Here is a 20,348-nt window from a genome sequence, read left to right on the forward strand (position 1 = left end):
GGGTAGTCGTCGCCTCGCACAGACGCACGTCACCGGCGCCTCCGACGCGATACAAACATAGCTGCAATGAGATTCACGCGGACTTTCCTCGCCGAGCACAAATTATTACCAGCTGTCGTATTGCCAACGATCGTGCACTATCTATACCGCTTACAGAATCCGAGACGAAATATTAAAAGTAAAAAAAAAATCAGTATCTCCTCGAATTTGAAACTAAATTATCTGAGATCTTCGCCTTATATTTAACTTTAACCAAAAAATGCGCATCTTCGCTTCGGGTCCGGGCTCACAGACGAAGCGTAGGAACTGTCTGAGGCGGGCGCCTATATGTACATGGGGACGCCGTACATGGCGCCCCAGTCGACGCCCTGGAACGAGGACATGTCGACGCCGGCCAGCGAGTAGGCAGCGCCAAACTGCGGTAGGGCGGGTGCGGGGGCGGGGGCAGGTGGAACTAGGGCTCCACCAGCGGGCAGCGCGTAGGGCGCGTAGCGATAGTGCGCGCCCACGCCTCCCACACCCACTCCACCCACGCCCACACCGCCCACGCCCACACCGCCCACGCCACCGTATACCAGCCCACGCCCGGGCCGCAGAACAAGTCGCTTCCCAAGCGCCAGCGGCGCGGCCGCAACCGCTTCCTTAGGCTGAGCGCGCTTACACTCTACCTTCTTATTTTTGATCGTATGGAAGTGGATATCGCACACGCGCTCGACTGCCTCCTCCGAGTGGAAGGTTACGAAGCCGAAGCCACGGTGGCGCTTCGTCTGCTGATCCATCAGCATTACTGCATCCTCGACGAGGCCGAACTGCGAGAAGTAGGCGCGGACCTCGTCGGCTGAGGTGTCCTGGCCGACGCCGCCGACGAATATCTTCTTGGTCTTGGCAGGCTTGGGGGCCGACTTGGGGGTGGCGTGCTTGGGGTCGATTCGCTTCCCATCCAGCGTGTGAACAGGCACTGCGAGCACCTTGTCCACGGAGGACGCCTCCTGGAACGTGATGAAGCCGAAGCCGCGCGAACGCTGCGCGCGGCAGGAGCTCAGTATTACGTACTGTAGAGTCATCGTAGGAACAATGTCGATGTCACGCAAAAATCATTCAACAATATTAATATGAAAGAAAAAAGTTACACTTATTAAACGTCTTACAATATTTTACAGTCTTTGCATGACATCGGCACAAGGGAAAATCAAAATATACTGTTAAGAGGTTCTAGTATTAACAGATACCTACAAAACCTACATTACTTGTTAAGTCTGACTCAAAATTCAGGATAATATACGGGATCAAATATTACGATCATGCGTTTCTTTATATTCTATTCTTACTAGTGGGCGTATGAAATACTTTGTTATCAAAAAACTATTATAAGGATATACATATTTCTTAACTCACAAAAATAACTCTACCATACCTTATGGTATTTTTTTTTCTCGTATGACAACCCAAACACGTGAATTATTATCAAGTTACTATGCTAGCACAATTGTTCTAAGAATCCTACCGAGCAATCACCCTCGTGAGATTACTACTAGTTTAATAAAAATCAATGTTAACCCCAGTGTTGCTATACTAAAAATACATTTTTTACTAAATTCTTTATAATATACAACCGGCAAATTTAGCTATTTATCTAATGAGTGATATGTACTTTTAACTGTTATAAAAATATAAATAGTCAGTGTTGCTGCATGCAAATTTATGAAGAAAAAAAAATCGAATTCGAAATCAAACTGAGACAATTTCGGATTTAGAACAATAGAAAAAAAACTTAAGGAGAAAAAACAACAAATTAAAAAAAAAATAGTAGACAAAAATCTATTCGTAAGATGACTGATGTTAATTAAAAAAAAGTCTTACATGGCAACACCAACCTCCGAAATGGGATTCTACACAGTTTTCAAATCTTACAAAGATAGGTCAAGAGTCGGAAAATTTTAGTCTATGCCTAACAATATCTATAATGTTAGTGAGTCTAGCATGCTTTTATCATATTTAAATATGTTTTAGTGTACCTATATACATCATTTCAACCATAGCCCAACTAGTTTACTCGTCTACAGTACCATAAACAAAATTTATAATTTAATTTGAATACAAAAGATACGAAAGATACAATTACCTTAAAACCAAAAAAACAAAATAAAAAATAATTAGGAATCATTGTAAATAAATAATATACTTATAAATAAATAACTTTTCTCACACATAAAATGGTACCATTTAATATAGATGATCATAATGAAGAACACTGCAGATTGTTTTCTGGAAAATTCATATATTTTTATTTGTAAACGAAGTGTAAATATTCAGAAAATCTATATTATTAACTTTAAAGAAAAATCATGCAATTTGAACTCCTTAAAGATAACTAAGACTGAAAATGTATACACCTTTATCTGATATTTATCTGATAAAAAAAAACTTGAAAAAAAAACATTTTGTTTATGGTACATAAAAAACCAATCCGTCCTATGTCTAGACCTAACCGCCGTAGGCGCTGACACTGACCATTCTTAGTTCCGCTTGAGAGTCTACGCTGTCTGAGAAATTATATCATTATCTTTGGTAGGATGTATCTTGTTTATATTTGTTTATAATTATAAGGTATAAAGCTTTGAATAATTTTATTATTACTAAATAGTTTTCACAAGTTTATTATACTACATGTATTTTTCTATATAGTCCCTTAATAATATTATTTTAAATATCATAGCGTGGCGGATTAAGCTTCAATCCTTCTCGTACATTGAGAAAAAGAGGCCTATACCTACCCAACAGTGGGATGTTATAGGCTGAATCAATTCATCAAAAATAATTTCGACTAGCCCGTTAGTTGGCAGAAAGCATTGCATACCTGCCTAAGTCTTGGGTTTATTATTTAAAAAAGTTTACTAGACTGATTTTTTGTATATAATAACTTATAAATGGTGTGTTTTATATGTGGTTTAATATAATTATAATGTAAAATTGATTAAGAAATTTGATGAAAATCAAATAAGATAAAATGAAACTAAATTATACATTTTTTTAAATTTATAAGTACCCTCATATCAACTAATTTAAATCAAGATCAAAATATTTTGTTTTAAGCTGATTTTTTATATTCCATATAAGCTAGACTGCTAACTAAATTTAATTATCTTGCTTGTTACGCTTTCACGCGAAAACTACTTAAACTTTTTATCAAAAAAAAAAATTAATGCCAGCGAAGCCGCGGTTAAAAGCTAGTACTTAAATAAAATAGAATTGATTGTATTAATTTTTTTTTTGTTATTAACATGTTTGTGTATAGCGATATTTTTAATAATTCATTCATAAATAATTATCCTAAGCTTTATACCATTGTAAGCATAGAAAATCAAAGTACTAAATAATATTTTGTTAAAAGTACTTTTTCCTAACTTATTTTGTTTATATGTAAAAACTTATTTTCATAATCCATTTCAATATAAAATAATTATATTACAGTACACATAAATAATATTACTGTCCAAAAAAAAACATTTCATTTAAACCATTACACAATAGTAAATATGTCATATTGACTATATTTAAGTACAATTTATAATTATACTTTTAGTGTTTAATAATATTGAAAACTGAACATGGTGCTAAGTTAAGTGATCTTGACGATTTCGAAAGTTTTAAGGCATATTCGTTATTAAAATTATTTGTAAATATAACATCAGAATCAGTCTGAATAAAATTATGAAATCACTTTGAGGGTTACAGCCTCAGTCAATCTCACAATATGTATATATGTATGTACGTGTGTACAGTCAAGGCATACTACAAGCACCTCTGAATAACTTAACATGTCTGTAATGTCTTCAAAATGAAGTTATAAAAGGGACAAAATGCAGACTACCAAAAAGGGTCTGCAAGAAACTCTTTTGTTTTAAATGTATTAATTTAGCAACTTTACTGTTTTGTATCTTTATATTCAATAATATTGACGATTCAAAACTTTATGACCAACACTGCCATAAATCATCTATAAATTACGTCACACCTTGTCACAGCTGGTCACATTTATGAGCCCCCCCCCCCCGCCTAGTGTGACGTCACACGTTTTGCAATTTTACACATTCGCTTTGAATTTATTATTATTTGTATTTAAATTACAATTTTCAATTCAAGTTTATTTATTGTGTTTTGTTGTATGTGGAAATGTGATGTCACAAATTTTTTGACCCCTCCCTACCCTTTGTCACACTACGTCACATTTCGTCGATCATCTAACCCCCTTTAATGTGTGACGTAATTTATGAATGGCCCCTTAGGTAAAAGGCATAACGTATAAACATCGTAATTTGAGAAAATTAATTCAACGTTTTGTATTTGTTTGAACTAATAAATATGGTATTATAATATTAATATAGATTAAAAAAAAGGTTTAAATATTAGAAAAGCATTGAAAAACGGTTCCTGCTTTTTACCTAAGCACGGCAGAATAGGGTCATCAATTACCTCATCCATCTGACAGGTATATATAGCTTTTCCAAAGCAAACTCTTAATCCAAGTCATTTAGATTGTGAAATTCACACCCCTAGCAACTCCATTTTATTTAAAGTTTTTTGTAATATTAGTTATCTGTACATATTATTGTAAGGGTTGATGTCTGATATTACAAGTTTACCAGAATTTATCAAAAGTCAATCACAGACTCCATATTGGTTAGTTTTGACAGTTTTGGCAACCCGATAAATAAATGATTTCGTTATGTCGTCATACTGTTTGTGTATGTATGTATGTATAGTACATTTTATTTGTACAGTAGTGTAAGCAGTATTTACATACTAAACCAATAACTGTCAAAACTAATAACTATCCCACATCAGTGATCGAATTCTAATTGACCATTATTCATACATTTGCAATAGCAGATATGCATTTTTTCGAAGTATTTGAACTTTTTTGTTCACTGTGTTTTTGTTGTTAGTGTTATGATTTATAAGTAAAACGTAATTTCACCATATTTTATGTTGGTCATGAGTTCCTTATATTTCGCCAGTAGTGCTAACGCCATGGTTAATGGTGTACTTATGGTATACATCTCATTTTAGTTATAAATCAAGAATTTTGTAGTCCATCTCTTTAAAGAGACTTACGAATCATCAAATTGGTGTTTTCTACTACCGTACAAAATTCAGCCTAAACCCTTACCTGTGTGACTGGATCCTTCATGATGAGAACGTCGGTTACGGGACCGAACATGGCGAAGTACTCCCTAAGTTTTTCCGAGCTCGTCTGCCAGCTGAGACCGCCCACGAAGAGTTTGCTTGGCGATGGCGAAGTGGTGCCGGCGGTCGTAGCCACTGGGGTCGAGCGACCCGATGATGGCGATGTTTCTGATGGGACAATTATGGTATTATAATGGTATCTATCTAATAATTGTTTATTAGTAGAAAAAACAAAGGATTTCAATTTATATCGATTAGTAATACAATGTGGGTAGTCGAAAATATTAATTAAAATCAGCGCTAACTCAAAAACTAATCGTCAGATCTCGATAAAATTTAAATGGATCACACGAAAAACGCCAGCTATCTTAATAAAAATAAAAATCAAATCGAATCGTCTATCTATAGGTACACTCAGTAAAAAGTTAAGAGGTTAACACACAAAAATAATACAGTCGAATTAAGAACCTCCTCTTTTTTTTCGGGTTAAAGAGTTTGTTAGTGTGTATAGGTTTTAACTTTTTATAGGCGTTGTTTCAGCGTTAATGACTTTGCGGAGGAAATGTACATGTTTAATATTTTTCCATTTTCTGTTTGTCTGTACGCACATATGTCAAAATAACTCAAATTTTTTGCTTCCGAAAGTGTATTTATTAAGATTTGAAGGCTAAAGTATTACGCTAAACTTATACGAACGGTGCAGTTGCCATTAACAAGGGTAAAATTGACTAGTAACCAAATGGAGCACGCGCAGTGGAGCAGTGTTGTGGATTAAGCTCTGACCCTTCTCCTACTTGAAGAAAGAGGTCTATGCCCAGCAACGGGATGTTACAGGCTGAGTCGAATAAATAAATCAATGAAAAACGCAATAAGCTTTTAACTGAGGTAGGGCACAGCAGGAATTTCCTGCTCAAAATATGGAGCAGCCCGACTGGGGTAGTACCTCGACCTTACAGAAGATCACAGCAAAATAATACTGTTTTCAAGCAGTATTGTGTTCCTGTTGGTAAGGTGACCAGAGCTCCTGGGGGGATTGGGGATTGGGTCGGTAACGCGCTTGCGATGCTTCTGGTGTTGCAGGCGTCTATAAGCTACGGTAATCGCTTACCATCAGGTGAGCCGTACGCTTGTTTGCCGACCTAGTGACATAAAAAAAAAGCTCAAAAAGTTTCAGACCGATGAGGATCCTATGTCTCTGCCCAGAAATAACCACGAGATATGAAACTTGTTATTTTCATTTGTATAAATATATTTTACAAACATATTATATACTAACTGAATCGGAGATATATGTGTACCGCCATGTTTTTTTTTCGTCCACATATTCCCGTTATTTTTTTTATGCAAACCTTGTGATGACAATAACGAATAGAAAAAAAAAACGGATTATACAATTTCGTGTAGTCATTAGAAAGTTATGATCGTACATTAATTTCGGTGATTCATTGTTATAAAGGTGAATAGTTTTGTTTTTTAATATCCATGGGCTCTTAAGTGCCCATGCCCTTTTTTTATTTTCAAAACGTTGAGGCGTATTTTTCTCAACACTGCATGCTTCAAATAACGAACTGAAGGTTATTTTTAACCGACTTCAAAAAAAGGAGGAGGTTACTCAATTCGACCGTATATATATATATATATATATATTTTAATGTATGTTCAGGGATAACTCCGTCGTTTATGAAGCGATTTTGATAATTCTTTTTTTGTTAGAAAGGAGATATCTCTAGTTTGGTACCATGATAAGGAAACCAGGATCTGATGATGGGATCCCAGAGAAATCGAGGGAAACTCTCGACAATCCGCATAACTTTTTACTGGGTGTACCGATTTTAATGATTTTTAATTTAATGGAAAGCCGATGTTTCTCATGTGGTCACACTTAAATTTCATCGAGATCTGATTACAACTTTTTGAGTAATCTATGATAATGCGTATTTACTTGACTATTTTTTTGTCTACCTCCGTTGTTTTACTTGTCGATATAATTGAAGTCGGTTTTTCTTCGTTTGCCTGCAAACACAATTATCTCTAATTTGATGGCGAGTCCAAAACTGACCGTGAGATATATATGTATATATTTGTTTGTTTAAAAGCGATTATCTCAGGTAGTACTGGTTCGAATTGAAAAGTTCTTTTTGTGTGGGATAAGCCCTTTTACTAAGGAAAGCTATAGGCTTTTCTTTTCGTAAATTAAGGCTTGTGAAACTATATACAATAAAATTTCACCATCAATCACTCAAAAATAACTTTATTCCAATAGGTTTCAAAAGCACTTTCGAACTATCATTTTAAAAATGAAAATTTTAAAGTGATTATTATTTTTAGAAGTGAAGCTAGCACCGATACGGAATGTAGATTCTACAGACGAGAATCGGCAAACTCCGCCGTTACGTCTTTCAAAAATAATATATAAACTGTGTTTTAGTACAAAATTAGTAATATCTTGTATAAAGAGTCGCTACACAATGTGAAGAGTACTCTTCATCTTGCTCGGTTTCACATTGGTCTCGAGATGAGTTAAGGCGGTCACGTACGGTTATCCTTTTAGTTCTAAATTGAATCCTCTCTCTCATAGTATGAAAAATTAAACTGTTTGTTTTTTCTTATCATTACATGGTATAAAAGAAAGTCGCTTCCCGCTGTCTGTATACACAGATTTTTTTAATTACGCAACTGATTCTGATGCGGTTTTCTTTAGTAAATAGTGATTCCAGAGGAAGGAATACTGATAGTTTTTGCAACCGAGCAAAGCCGGGGCGGGTCGCTAGTATTAAAATAATACACGATTGTTTGATTCATCCTGTAACATGGGCGGACCCACGATAGGGCAACTGAGGTAGTTAACGTTTAACTGAGGTAGGGCATAGCAGGAATTTCCTGCTCAAAATATGGAGCAGCCCGACTGGGGTAGTACCTCGACCTTACAGAAGATCACAGCAAAATAATACTGTTTTCAAGCAGTATTGTGTTCCTGGTGGTGAGTAAGGTGACCAGAGCTCCTGGCACAGCAAAATAATACTGTTTTCAAGCAGTATTGTGTTCCTGTTGGTAAGGTGACCAGAGCTCCTGGGGGGATTGGGGATTGGGTCGGTAACGCGCTTGCGATGCTTCTGGTGTTGCAGGTGTCTATAAGCTACGGTAATCACTTACCATCAGGTGAGCCGTACGCTTGTTTGCCGACCTAATGATATAAAAAAAAAGGGCAAGGTGGGGTATTTACCCAGCCCTGACTATACAATTGATAATTTAGATTTTAATAATGAAATTTTTGGTAGATTTAACCGAAACCTCCGCAAAACTATTATTAAAATTAGTGCAGATAGTGAAAGTGAATGAAAATTGGAAAAAAATCTATTACTTAGAGCTTTACAGTTTTTTGCTACAGCTTTACAAAATTCTGCGTACGCTCATGCCCTGTAACATCTGCTTGGCAAAGGTTTTAACCTAAAAGACTCCTTCTTCAAATCTATACAAATAAATAAAATGGGTGTGTCTGTTTGTAATATTAAAATAACCACTTTTTTAATTAATGACTGTTGCGCTGGCGGTCGCGGGTTAGATCCCCGCTCACGACAGATATCAAGCCATGGGTGATAGATGTTTGTCGTGGTCTGGGCGTTTGAGCTTGTGTATTGTGTGTTTCCGGACCCCCGACACAGGAGAAAATCCTACAGGGGTGGGGGGGGGGGGGGCGTTGAGTGTGAAGTTTTTATTTATTTATTTAATTTCGCCATAAGATGATACACAATTTAGGTAAAAATGCCACAAAATTGTCTACATTTTCAAAAACAAACTACAACAAAATTGAGATTTTTATTATAGACCAGTTCTGCCCGCGACTTTGTCCGCGTGGAATTTAACAAAAAAAGTCATTGTTCAGTTCGCAGAGTTATAAATTAATGTATTTCTAAAATAAAAGTAGCCTAAGCTACTCCTTATTATATCAGCTATCTGCCGGTGAAAGTCCCGTCAAAATCAGTCCAGCTGTTTCACAGATTAGCCGGAACAGACAGACGGACAGACAAAAATTGTAAAAAAAAAATGTTATTTTTGTATAGATTTATTAAAAAGTATATACACTCGCGTGCAACTGAATCGACTCAAGCCGTATATTGGTATATAAGTTTGATTTTTCGGAAAATGGCTTATCCGATTTTTGTAAAAGTTTTTTTTATTCCAAAGACATATATTTTTTTTCATAAATATATCCATTTTCAAATAAACAATGAAAAAACTTTCTAAATAAATACGGTCAAACATGAGCGTTACAGAAATTACCCGTTGCGGTACCCATGAGTTGCGAGACTAAATCATGTATAAGAGCTCACGTGACCCATATTTCTTATCAATCACTCGTCAGACTTTGACAGGTACACATCTCCATAAGCTCCCAGTATTTTAATCGCGATCCAATGGACACTACCTCAGAAGCAGCGGTCTAAATTGTAGATTTGTTGCAAGCGGGCCATAATCAAAGGCAAGTCGCTCGTAAACTTAACATGAGCCAATCAGCTGTTTCATGAGTATACAGAAAGTTTCAAGAGACCGGTGGCTTCGTTCGGAGACCACAAACCAATAGACACCGGAGCACATCTGAGACGGACGACCGCTTCATTGTCTCAACTTCGTTGAGAAATCGTTATCTCACGGACGTTGATGTGCAACAGGAGCTCAGAAGGGTTCGAAGAGTGGCTGTCAGTCAGTGGCCAATTAGAAGACAGCTGAAGAAATCCAATTTAACTCCTAAACGGCCAGCCAGAGGCCCGAAACTGACCGCAGGTCACCGTCAAGCCAGACTTTAATTTGCTCGTGAACACCTCAATTGGACTATTGAGCAATGGAGCTCCATCCTGTTCACTGATGAGAGCAGAATGTGTCTCCATGGCAATGACAGAAGAGACCGAGTATACAGGCGTCCAGGGGAACAGTTCTCGCAATGCTGTTTCACTGAAACAGTATCATATGGCGGTGGTTCAGTCACGATGTGGGCTGGAATATCATATGAAGGGAAGACCGAGCTTGTTTTCGTGCCTGGTGGTGGTCGGAGTGGTGGTCTAACAGCTCAAAAGTACGTGGAAAACATTCCTCTTGATCATGTTGTACCTTATGCAGGGTACATAGGAGAAGATTTTCTATTGATGCATGATAATGCTCGGTGTCATACAGCAAGTGTTACTCGCCAGTTTCTTTAACAGGTGCATATTGAGACGATGATGTGGCCAGCCCTCAGTCCTGATCTGAATTGCATTGAGCATTTATGGGATGAGCTCAAACGGAGGTGCGAGCTAGAGATACGGCTCCATCAAGCATCGTCGAGCTCAAAAATACGCTAGAGGAAGAATGGAATACGATACCTCAAGATTTTATCAAAAAAGTGATAAAATCAATGAAAAATCGCATGCAAGCCGTTATAAAAGCTAGGGGAGGCAATACAAAGTATTGAAAATTTTAATTTTCTTTACTTCTATCAAAAATAATTTTTTTATTCATTATGTTGTTGTTTTCATTTTTCTTCATTTTTTATGCATTTCTGTCAAATTAAATTTTATCAATAAATACTCAACCGATTTTTCTCATTAGGATAGCATTTTTTAAGAGAAAAGATTAGGCTTTCAAACAAAAAAAGAACAAGAAAATCGGATAAGCCATTTTTCTAAAAATCGAACTTTTATACCAATATACGGCTTGAGTCGATTCAGTTGCACGCGAGTGTATTATATGCTTTTAGTAAAAAGCGGTTATTTTAATATTACAAACAGACACTCCAATTTTATTTATGTGTATAGATAAAGATTTAGTAACTTGGGCATTTATACAAAAAATATAAAATAAATTCTAATAACCATTTTTTAATAATTTAAAAGTAATCGATCTAGCAAAGAAAGTGGATTTGTTTTGTGAACATTTCTCAAACGACCCGTTTTACCTGATGCTGCTAATGAAGCCTATCCGTAACTTACGTGTAAGATAAACTATAGTTGAGACGAAACAGGCCTTCTTTACTTACTACTGATAAAGTGTCTATTTTTCTCTAATAACCTATCAGGAACTTAAGTGCCTGATAATTTATCAGTAACTTGAAACAGACGCTTAACAATTCTAAAATTTATCCTTTAAGTATAATAATAGTGAATAACGCCGAGTGTTACATTATAAATCTCAAAAGAACTCCACAACAATGGCCCGCCACGGAACCACACAATAATACAATAACACAAAGAATGGTAAAAGTAGTAGAAATACTTGTCATTCTTTAGTAACATTGTGAAGCTAAAACATTAATTAAAATACGCTAATCCTTGAATCTATGAAAATATTATAGATCTAACATAACATTTTTTTTATTACAACGGTGCCAAACAAGCTTATGGGATACCATAGTTTATGAATACCGCCAACATCAGAAGCATCCCAAGCATATTGCCGACTCTATCCCCAATTCCCCCGGAGCTCTGGTCACCTTACTCACCAATAGGAACACAACACTGCTCGATTATTGCATGTAGTATTTAGCTGTGATCTTCTGTAACATCGAGGTACTACCCCAGTCGGGCTGCTACATATTTTTAGCAGGAAATTACACGCCGAGCCCTACCTCAGTTAGATTTACACCTTATCTGATCCTTATCTGTTTGGCGGCAGCTAAGTAAACACTATATAAATTACCTAGCACTTAATTTATGTTTTAAACACTCATGTTACAATTTTGATGATTGCTAATTAAGAAATATAACAATACTATAAAATGTAAAATTTAACTTGCAAGTCATTCCCACAACAAGTCTCTCCGATAATCTGTCTGGAAGACTCAGTGTTACTCATAACATAATCAGATTTTATGAATAAAAATAATATATATTATATCATTCACTGAGCGAGTTGAAGGTTCTTATTCTGAACTAATTTTTAACTTTTTTATGTCACTAGGTCGGCAAACAAGCGTACGGCTCACCTGATGGTAAGCGATTACCGTAGCTTATAGACGCCTGCAACACCATAAGCATCGCAAGCGCGTTACCGACCCAATCCCCAATCCCCCCAGGAGCTCTGATCACCTTACTCACCAACAGGAACACAATACTGCTTGAAAACAGTATTATTTAGCTGTGATCTTCTGTAAGGTCGAGGTACTACCCCAGTCGGGCTGCTCCATATTTTGAGCAGGAAATTCCTGCTGTATTATACGAATATATACTGAAATTACTTTGAAAGTACTTTGATAAAAGAATATTAGGAAGAATTAAATAAATTTAAATAACTAAAATCCATTGCTGTGTATTGGTCTTTTTCTCCAATAAGACGGTAGGTAGCAGGTACAGAGGGATGTTACAGATTCAATCAATAAGTAAAAGGACTATAGGAGTTATAGCTATTCAGTGATATAAATTAAATAATGAATGAGGTATAATAATATGAATTACATCTTGTAAATAAAATATCCCATAAGGTGAGTATAAAAAAGAGATGTTCCAATAGGATTCCTATTTGAAATGAACAAAAATTGATATAATAATAATTATTACAAAGCTTTATATTCTTATTAGGTAAAAGCAACAAATAAATAACTACCTTTAGCTGCAATCAATGGTGACTAAGTAAATTAAAACTGAAGTGTACTAAGAACAATTCAAAGTTCCCTAATTAGTTATTTAATATATACTAAATATATCCTTTTAGTAAAAAAAAAAAAAAATTGTACCATAAATTCTAATCAATGTAAAATAGTTCAACAATGTAAACATTCAGAATAATTGAGGAGGCAATTATCAAAACAAGACTAATCAAATATTCCACAGTTCCACCTTGTTACAATATTTAAGTTAACTTGGTAAGGCTAGGCTTTAGATTAAGAACCATCATTTTGAAGTTAGATAGGTTGGGGTTTTTTTTTTTTTTTTGTAACGAAATTATGCCGATAAAGGGTCAACTTTTGAGCTTAGATAATTTTACGGTTCTTAATCTAAAGCCTTACCCTTGTTTATATTAATATACATTTTGAAATAAACTAACTTAAAATTATATTTATGAATTTACATCAAAATAGAATTGGTTTAAAGGCAATGAAATTAATTCCAATTTCCAGTAGAAGTAACTGAAGAGCTATGTAGAAAAAAATTAAAATTTTGAAAATAAATTCAGTTAAAACTATTTTAAATCAATAGATGTAACTGAAAAATTTTATTGACATATTTTGGATTTGGAATCAACCATTTTGAAAATTACCTCCTGTTGTATAAATTGTTGTACTTACTTATTTGTTGAACTGCAATCTGTTGTTGTTGTTGTTGATGGGCAGCGGTCGCCGCAGCGTGGGCCGCCGCTTGCGCGCTCAACACATGAGCAGCCAGCTCGCCGCCTACCAGCGCACCGTCTACCACCTCCAGGCCTCCCAACGCACCGCTGGAATACACCATCATCTTACCACTAAACCACACAAACTAACTAAACTATTAACTTTACGTAATCGACACGGACGACTTATCAGCGATTTGTAAATCGCGGGAATCGTTTTCTTTTTTTTTTTATGACCAACTCACCAGCACTTATTTGTTTTTTTTTTTAATGGCCAGTATAAAAAAAATTGTTTAAGATAAAGTAAAATTGTTTGAGTAAAGAATTAAAAAATCAAAAGAATTGATAGTATTTATAAATATATTCACATTTTGACAATAGCAAACATTTTTCAAATGAAAATTGAGACTCGTGAAACAAATTAAAACTTTTCCGTTGCCATTAAAATTTTAAAATGTCTTGTTTTGTTCGACTTCTGTCAAAACTGTCAAGTGTCAACGCTAAGACAATAAGTCCTAATTTTGTACGTAAATGCGTGAACGCCGTTATCATATAAATGTATTATTTGAAGTTCGAATTGAATAAATATTTTCTAGCACAAACGAAGTACATCAAAGTATTTTTATAATTTAACACAATTCTGTCAGTCAATTCTAAAAAGTTAAAAGTCACGAATGAAAGTCACAATTTGCATCAGTTTATACAAAAATTGGACTGATATTTATTATAGCTTTTGAAACATGAAAGCGATTCTCATATTGTTTAACTATATGAAAGTTCGCTTCCAATATATTCTCCAAACAAACATAAAAATGTACGTTTTATCTAAAAATGAATTTCATATTCCGTACTAATAGACAGACAAGTTAAAAAGTTTTAAAATTTCCAACTCTTTGTTATAGAAACTCTTTTGTTTAGGTACTCTTTGAATATATTCAATTGTAGGTATATCATTAGTAAAGTGAAAGAAGAAAATGATCTTCCGTTCAAAAGCTCATGTAATAAAAATACAGCGCTAGCGGGAACCGTCATTATTATATTGAAAATAAACTTATTCCGGTGTAGTCCAGCTGCTCCACTGAAATTACCCTCCTCCGTTGCGCATTTCATCTTTACCGGGTGGATTGGGCTGTTGCTATCTCTTTCCCGCGTGAAGGATTCGTCTTTAGGAACGTATGACCTCTTTATCTACTAAATGAACCCTCCTTGTTTTTAACACCCTCTCGGTTTTGCACGGTATGGAAAGAACTATCTTGTCGCTATGGGCTCCTAGTACCTACGCGCGTTTGTCTTGAGGTATTGGACATCATTTTCTTTCAGAATTGCAGATTAACAACAATATGTGGTTTGACTAAGATTTACAGTCAGTAACTTGAGACGTTTTAATCTTTCGTTATTTTTTTTTTCATAAGTAATTAGGTAATTATAAATGTTAAGAGAACTTTTGAAACAAATTGTGTTAAAAAAACTGCACCTGCTATTTAATTTCGTAGGATTTATATGATAAATTCGCAAAGCAAAGCGAATAATACTTAGGTCCGCTAATCTCCCATCAGAAACTTGCTTGATAGATGTCCGCGCGGTTAAGATGTTTTCTTTGAGAATTCCTTTTCTGACTATAAATCAGAGCGGATGCGCACAATTTATCTTTTCAGAAAGTAATGTAGGGATCTTTCGTTTTCACGATTCTTGTAGCTTAAATAGAAAATCGGGAAAGGTATGTAAGTTTAATATTAAAAGGAAATAGCGTTTAACCTAAACTTTTCCGCATTTTCTAGATTATTCATGCATTAATTGTTATTGTCTTTCTGAAGAGGTAATATATCTGTTACTTTTTTTTCACTAGAGGTAAGTGGATTTATCCATTTATCTTACTTCTAATTGGTATTTAAAAACAGAAAACTAATAAAAAGTTTTCTCTTGTAATATAAAAGAATAAAATAGCAAGGTGCATAAAATTATGAGGTCAAATTTCCAAATAGAGAAATTTCATTATACAATAAATTTCAATTATATAATTACAAATAAACCAATTCAACGTTGAACAAATCTTATAATTCGGTAACCAGTAAAAAATTAGAAATGAAAGTGTAGCATTGCGTCTTTAGTGAAGAATTGGACACGACTTCTTACAATGAAATCGGTCAGAGGTGAAATCGACGACAACCCGTCCTAAAATCATTAATCAGCTGTCATTATCTTACTCTGTATTCATTTTAAGATCATTTTGGAAAGAATATAAAGAAATAGGGAAAGAAAAGAAAAAAATCGCTATTTACGTGCTATTTTACCGGTAAAGTTTATCACGTAAATTACGAATAGACTTTAAAAGCATCAGGTAAAATAGGCCATTAAGGCCTACAACACAATTAATAAACTACAATTTAAGATTCATATTTGCAAATAGAAAAATAAAATATAAAAGGATTGAGCTTTATACTTAAAAGAAAAAAGAAAGAAAAATCTTTTTTAATTTATACACCTTTACTAATAGTTACATGCCCAAGTCATTCGTCAAATAATGGTAAACGGAAACCAATGATATAATAAATTTATTCTCACCGCAAACGGTGAATCAGACCCTAATTTTAAAATAGTTCCAAAATCTCATATATATCAAGATGGCTTGCCCTCAGATGGATGTATTAACGGTACATATGTCAAAATAATATTTTTTACAATTTTTGTCTGTCTGTCTGACCGTTTATTTGTTCCGGCTAATCTCTGGAACAGCTGGACCGATTTTCGCGGGATTTCGTTGGCAGATAGCTGATGTAATAAGGTAACTTAAGTTACTTTTATTTTAGAAATTTATTTATTTTATAACTCTGCGAAGTGAAAATTAAACTTTTTGTTCAATTACACGCGGACGAAGTCGCGGGCATAGCTAGTTTTTAATAATTTTACAGTTAAGTTTTTAAGTACATTAGTCTTGTTTTGAAAGAAATGAATTATATTAGAATGTTGAATATAAGTTTCTGAAAAATATCGTTCAAATAATTTAAGCTTGAAGATGTAGGTAAAGTTTTGACTTTCTGATTATGTACTTTATTTATGGTCGCGTCTGGTTGAGCAAGCTTTTAATCTAAGAATTGGAAATTCAACTTTGTTTTCAGTCTTAAGCAAATTTTTATTTACGTAAAAATAAAAACTTTAAAAAACTCTAAGTACGATGTATGTAGATATTATAAGTAAGCGAAACTCCTAAATCTCCTCTACCCCAAGGTTGTCTGAAAGAAATCGCTTAACTAGCGATAAGACCGCCTTTGTGCATAGTATTATTTTGAAAGGTTTATTCTTAAAGATGGATGTATGTTAGCTTGTAATATGCACAATAACGTATATTTCTTCTTCTTCTTAACTACTTGAAACTTAAATTTTATTTAAATGTTTCCACAATAATTAAATGTCGAATAAGCGATGGACAGTTTTTTTTCAAAGAGTAACTGACCAGTTTCTTTCCGATTCTTCTTATAGCTTTACGTAAATCCTTATTAATTTATCGAAGACTACTTATAATTATAATATTAATACGTGAAGCAAAAACTTTGTAACCCTTTTTACGGAAATTGCACGGACGGAGGAGTATGAAATTTCGCACACTTATAGTTTATGTACAGAAGGAGTGCAGAATGCTAATATATTTTTTTTTAATTATGCGTAAAATATATTAAATCAATAAAAAAAAAAAAAACAATACACACACTACCATATATTTGACACACACACGCATATTATACTCTTTTGTTGATTGTCAAAGTCTGTAGTCAAATAGAAAAATTAAAAAAAAGGTTCTATATTTTCATTATTTTTTGGTTTTCTATAATTTAAATTTTTAATTATGGTTGAATTTCGACCTTTGGGCGACCACTATAGTTTGTATAATGACTGCTTGAAGAAATAGTTTGTAGTTGTCATAAAAAGAAGAACTAATGTAACAATATTCGTTTCCAGTCAGAATCTAAACACGGTAGCATTATGAGTATTAAATGGTGATTTAATTATATTTTCGTAATTTGGTGTGTTTTCACCAATTTAACACACTTTCATTAGTCAGACCGTTTTCTACAACTGTTTAAAATAAACCTAATACAATAAATAATTGTGTTTGCTCGCAAACGACAAAAACCGACTTCAATTACATCGACAAGTAATACAACCGAGTTTTCGAGGGTTTCCTTCGATTTCTCTGGGGTCCCATCATCAGGTCCTGGTTTCCTTATCACGGTGCCACGCTTGGGATATCTGCTTTCCAATAAAAAAAGAATCATCAAAATCGGTTCATAAACGACGAAGTTATCCCCTAACATAAATTAAAAATATATTACACGTTCGAATTGATTAACCCCCTCCTTTTTTGAAGTCGGTTAAAAATTGAGTTGATGTGCTAGCTCGGTAGTTCTTTTATTAAAACCCGACGCGAGTTGTATCAAAAGCTTTACAGGAAAGCGGTACAAAATTAATTGTTCCGTATTTCCGCGCCTTTGTTCCAATATAACTGTTAAAATGCTCTATTTAGCGAAAACTTACCGCGAAATTATTAAAAAGAATTATTAAGTTCTTTCGTATATGATTAAGTCTTTAATTTCAACAATTAAATGTTGCCATGTGAAATTTAAAACTGTACCGGGGTTGTTTTTTTTTTTGAGTTTTAATGTGAAGTGAGTTAGTAGCTTTTACAGCTGGATTGTAGTGTGAATTACTCTTCACTTGAAATGGTATACGCTCTGGGATCCACTCGAAGAAAACTCATGACAACAGCACGAATATTCCGCGATACGTGCGCGGCGAAACGTCGGGGTCGATGACCTATAACCTAATTCTCAGACGACCATAAAACGTTTAACATTATTCAAATATTAATCAAGGGTAAGTGTGATAGTGTTGTGAATACATGGATATAATGAATTAATATATATTTTTTTGTAGTGGAAAATCGATAGTTGATTGAGGGTGGCGTTCATTGAGGGCGTGGAAGAGGGGAGAAGGGGAGGTCGGTCAGCGGTCGGAGGGGTTGGGGGGTTGAGGGGTTGGGGTGTTGGCGCGTGCGCGTGGCGGCGGGGCGCGGTGTTCGGCCACGCTGCCTCACGCGCTGCCTCACACGCTACTCGACGCCCGTAGACACTGGCTCGCGCGTCTCGACCATATTGTCCTGTCACAGCAGTACTTGCAAGCTACTGCTGCGCCGGGACAAGCCGGCTGAGACGTTGCACTACCAACGAAATCAAACAACGAAAAAACATTTTCTTACATTTACTAACACATTTCTTTGAATATTTCCGTGTCGTGCTCTCTCTGTTCACAGGTTTTTGTTGCCGTTTGGGTCGACGAGTGTAACAGTGCCTAGTGTTAGTGCTAGCTTTATGTGCAAGTGATAATACATGCATTATACTATTATATTTAAATAGGGATAGTGATTTTAATGGCTTACTGCCAGAGGGTGCATGTATCGAGCGGCGTAGTGCGCATGCGTACGCCATCTTTAGCTGCATCCGTCGGCGCCACAGCCATCTTTGGGGTGGAATTCGTGAATAATTTTTTTTTTTTATAAATGTTCGGTTTCTGTTACTAGCGTTGATGTTGTCAACATTGATATAACGTAAATCTAAAATGGCTGACAACAGGATGTTTTTGAGGATTTCTTTTATATTTTAAGTTATTTATTTCAGGCATCGCAAATTAAACGTACTAAATTTTCTATACAGACTATTTAATAATATTATTCAATATAAAAACTTAGTGATTTTTAATCAATTAAAAAATTAATATTAATTTGGTGAATAAAGAATAAATAAAAAATTATTTATCTTATTAAATGTTCTCGTATACCTAAGCTTAGGACCCAAAGCCTAGGACGTAGTATGGACTCTCGTAGGAAACTAATTTTGGTTAATTTTTTTTAAAGTTTTTTTATTATACGTAAATAGTACAATATTGACGGTCAATATACAATCTACTTGATGAAGTATTTTACCAAACAATATTTTTAATGTCTTTGTGTCTTGTTCGTACGTTATTTTATTAATGACTTAGTTTTTGTTGAATGGATTAATTTTTTCTCATATAATCGTGTAAAAATATATACTGTAGGTATTACGTTTTGTTACATTATCTGTACTAATATTATAAGGAGGTAAAGTTTCTAACTGTTTGTTTAATTTGGTAATCTTCGAAAATACTGATTCGATCACGAAAATTCTTTCACTAATAGAAACATACAATATTCAGGAGTGACATATGCTATATTTTATTGTGATTAAACACCAATTCAGTAAAAAATCTTATATATATAATTCTCGTGTTACAATGTTAGTTACAATACTCCTCCGAAACGGCTAGACTGATTTTCATGAAATTTTGTATGCATATCGGGTAGGTCTGAGAATCGGCCAACATCTATTTTTATACAGCTTAGCTATAACGAGGGGGGGGATTAAGGAGGGGTTAAAATCATATCATATTTATTATAATCATATTTTTCATAAAATTGAATCAGTGAAAAAAAAATCATTCATATTACACGTAAAGTAGTTATATGTTAGAAATAACATACTCGTACTCGAGGTTTAGTATGTATGTACTATTATAATTTATATAAATGACATTACCCATAAAAAACTGAAATTCAAAGAGTATTAAATTAATCATACTCAGTAAATAATTTATGTACTACTTTATCTGTAATTATTTTTTATTTAGCTAACGATTTTAAACTGTTTTTTGAGTATTTGAAGTAAAAAGTTTTTAATGTTCCTAAATTATGTAAAAAAGAAAGAGAATTTAAAATTTAATTTGTAAATTTTGTATCGTTTTAATAGTTTCGTATTACTAAAATGTTTTTTTGATATAAATATTAATATAAATTA

At 34.3% G+C, this 20,348-nt stretch overlaps 1 protein-coding gene across 1 annotated transcript; it reads right to left on the bottom strand.

The window, feature by feature from the left end:
• Positions 1-323: 323 nt before the first annotated feature.
• On the bottom strand, positions 324-18,993 carry LOC123666945 (RNA-binding protein Musashi homolog 2). The gene is made up of 4 exons (XM_045600958.1): positions 18,914-18,993; positions 13,442-13,590; positions 5,171-5,355; positions 324-1,022 (listed from the first exon to the last, which is right to left on the bottom strand). The coding sequence occupies exons 1-4, from the start codon at positions 18,991-18,993 to the stop codon at positions 324-326; spliced, it is 1,113 nt and encodes a 370-aa protein (XP_045456914.1).
• Between the last annotated feature and the right edge of the window lie 1,355 nt (positions 18,994-20,348).

This window comes from Melitaea cinxia, chromosome 27 (assembly GCF_905220565.1).
Source record: "Melitaea cinxia chromosome 27, ilMelCinx1.1, whole genome shotgun sequence".
NCBI lineage: Eukaryota > Metazoa > Arthropoda > Insecta > Lepidoptera > Nymphalidae > Melitaea > Melitaea cinxia.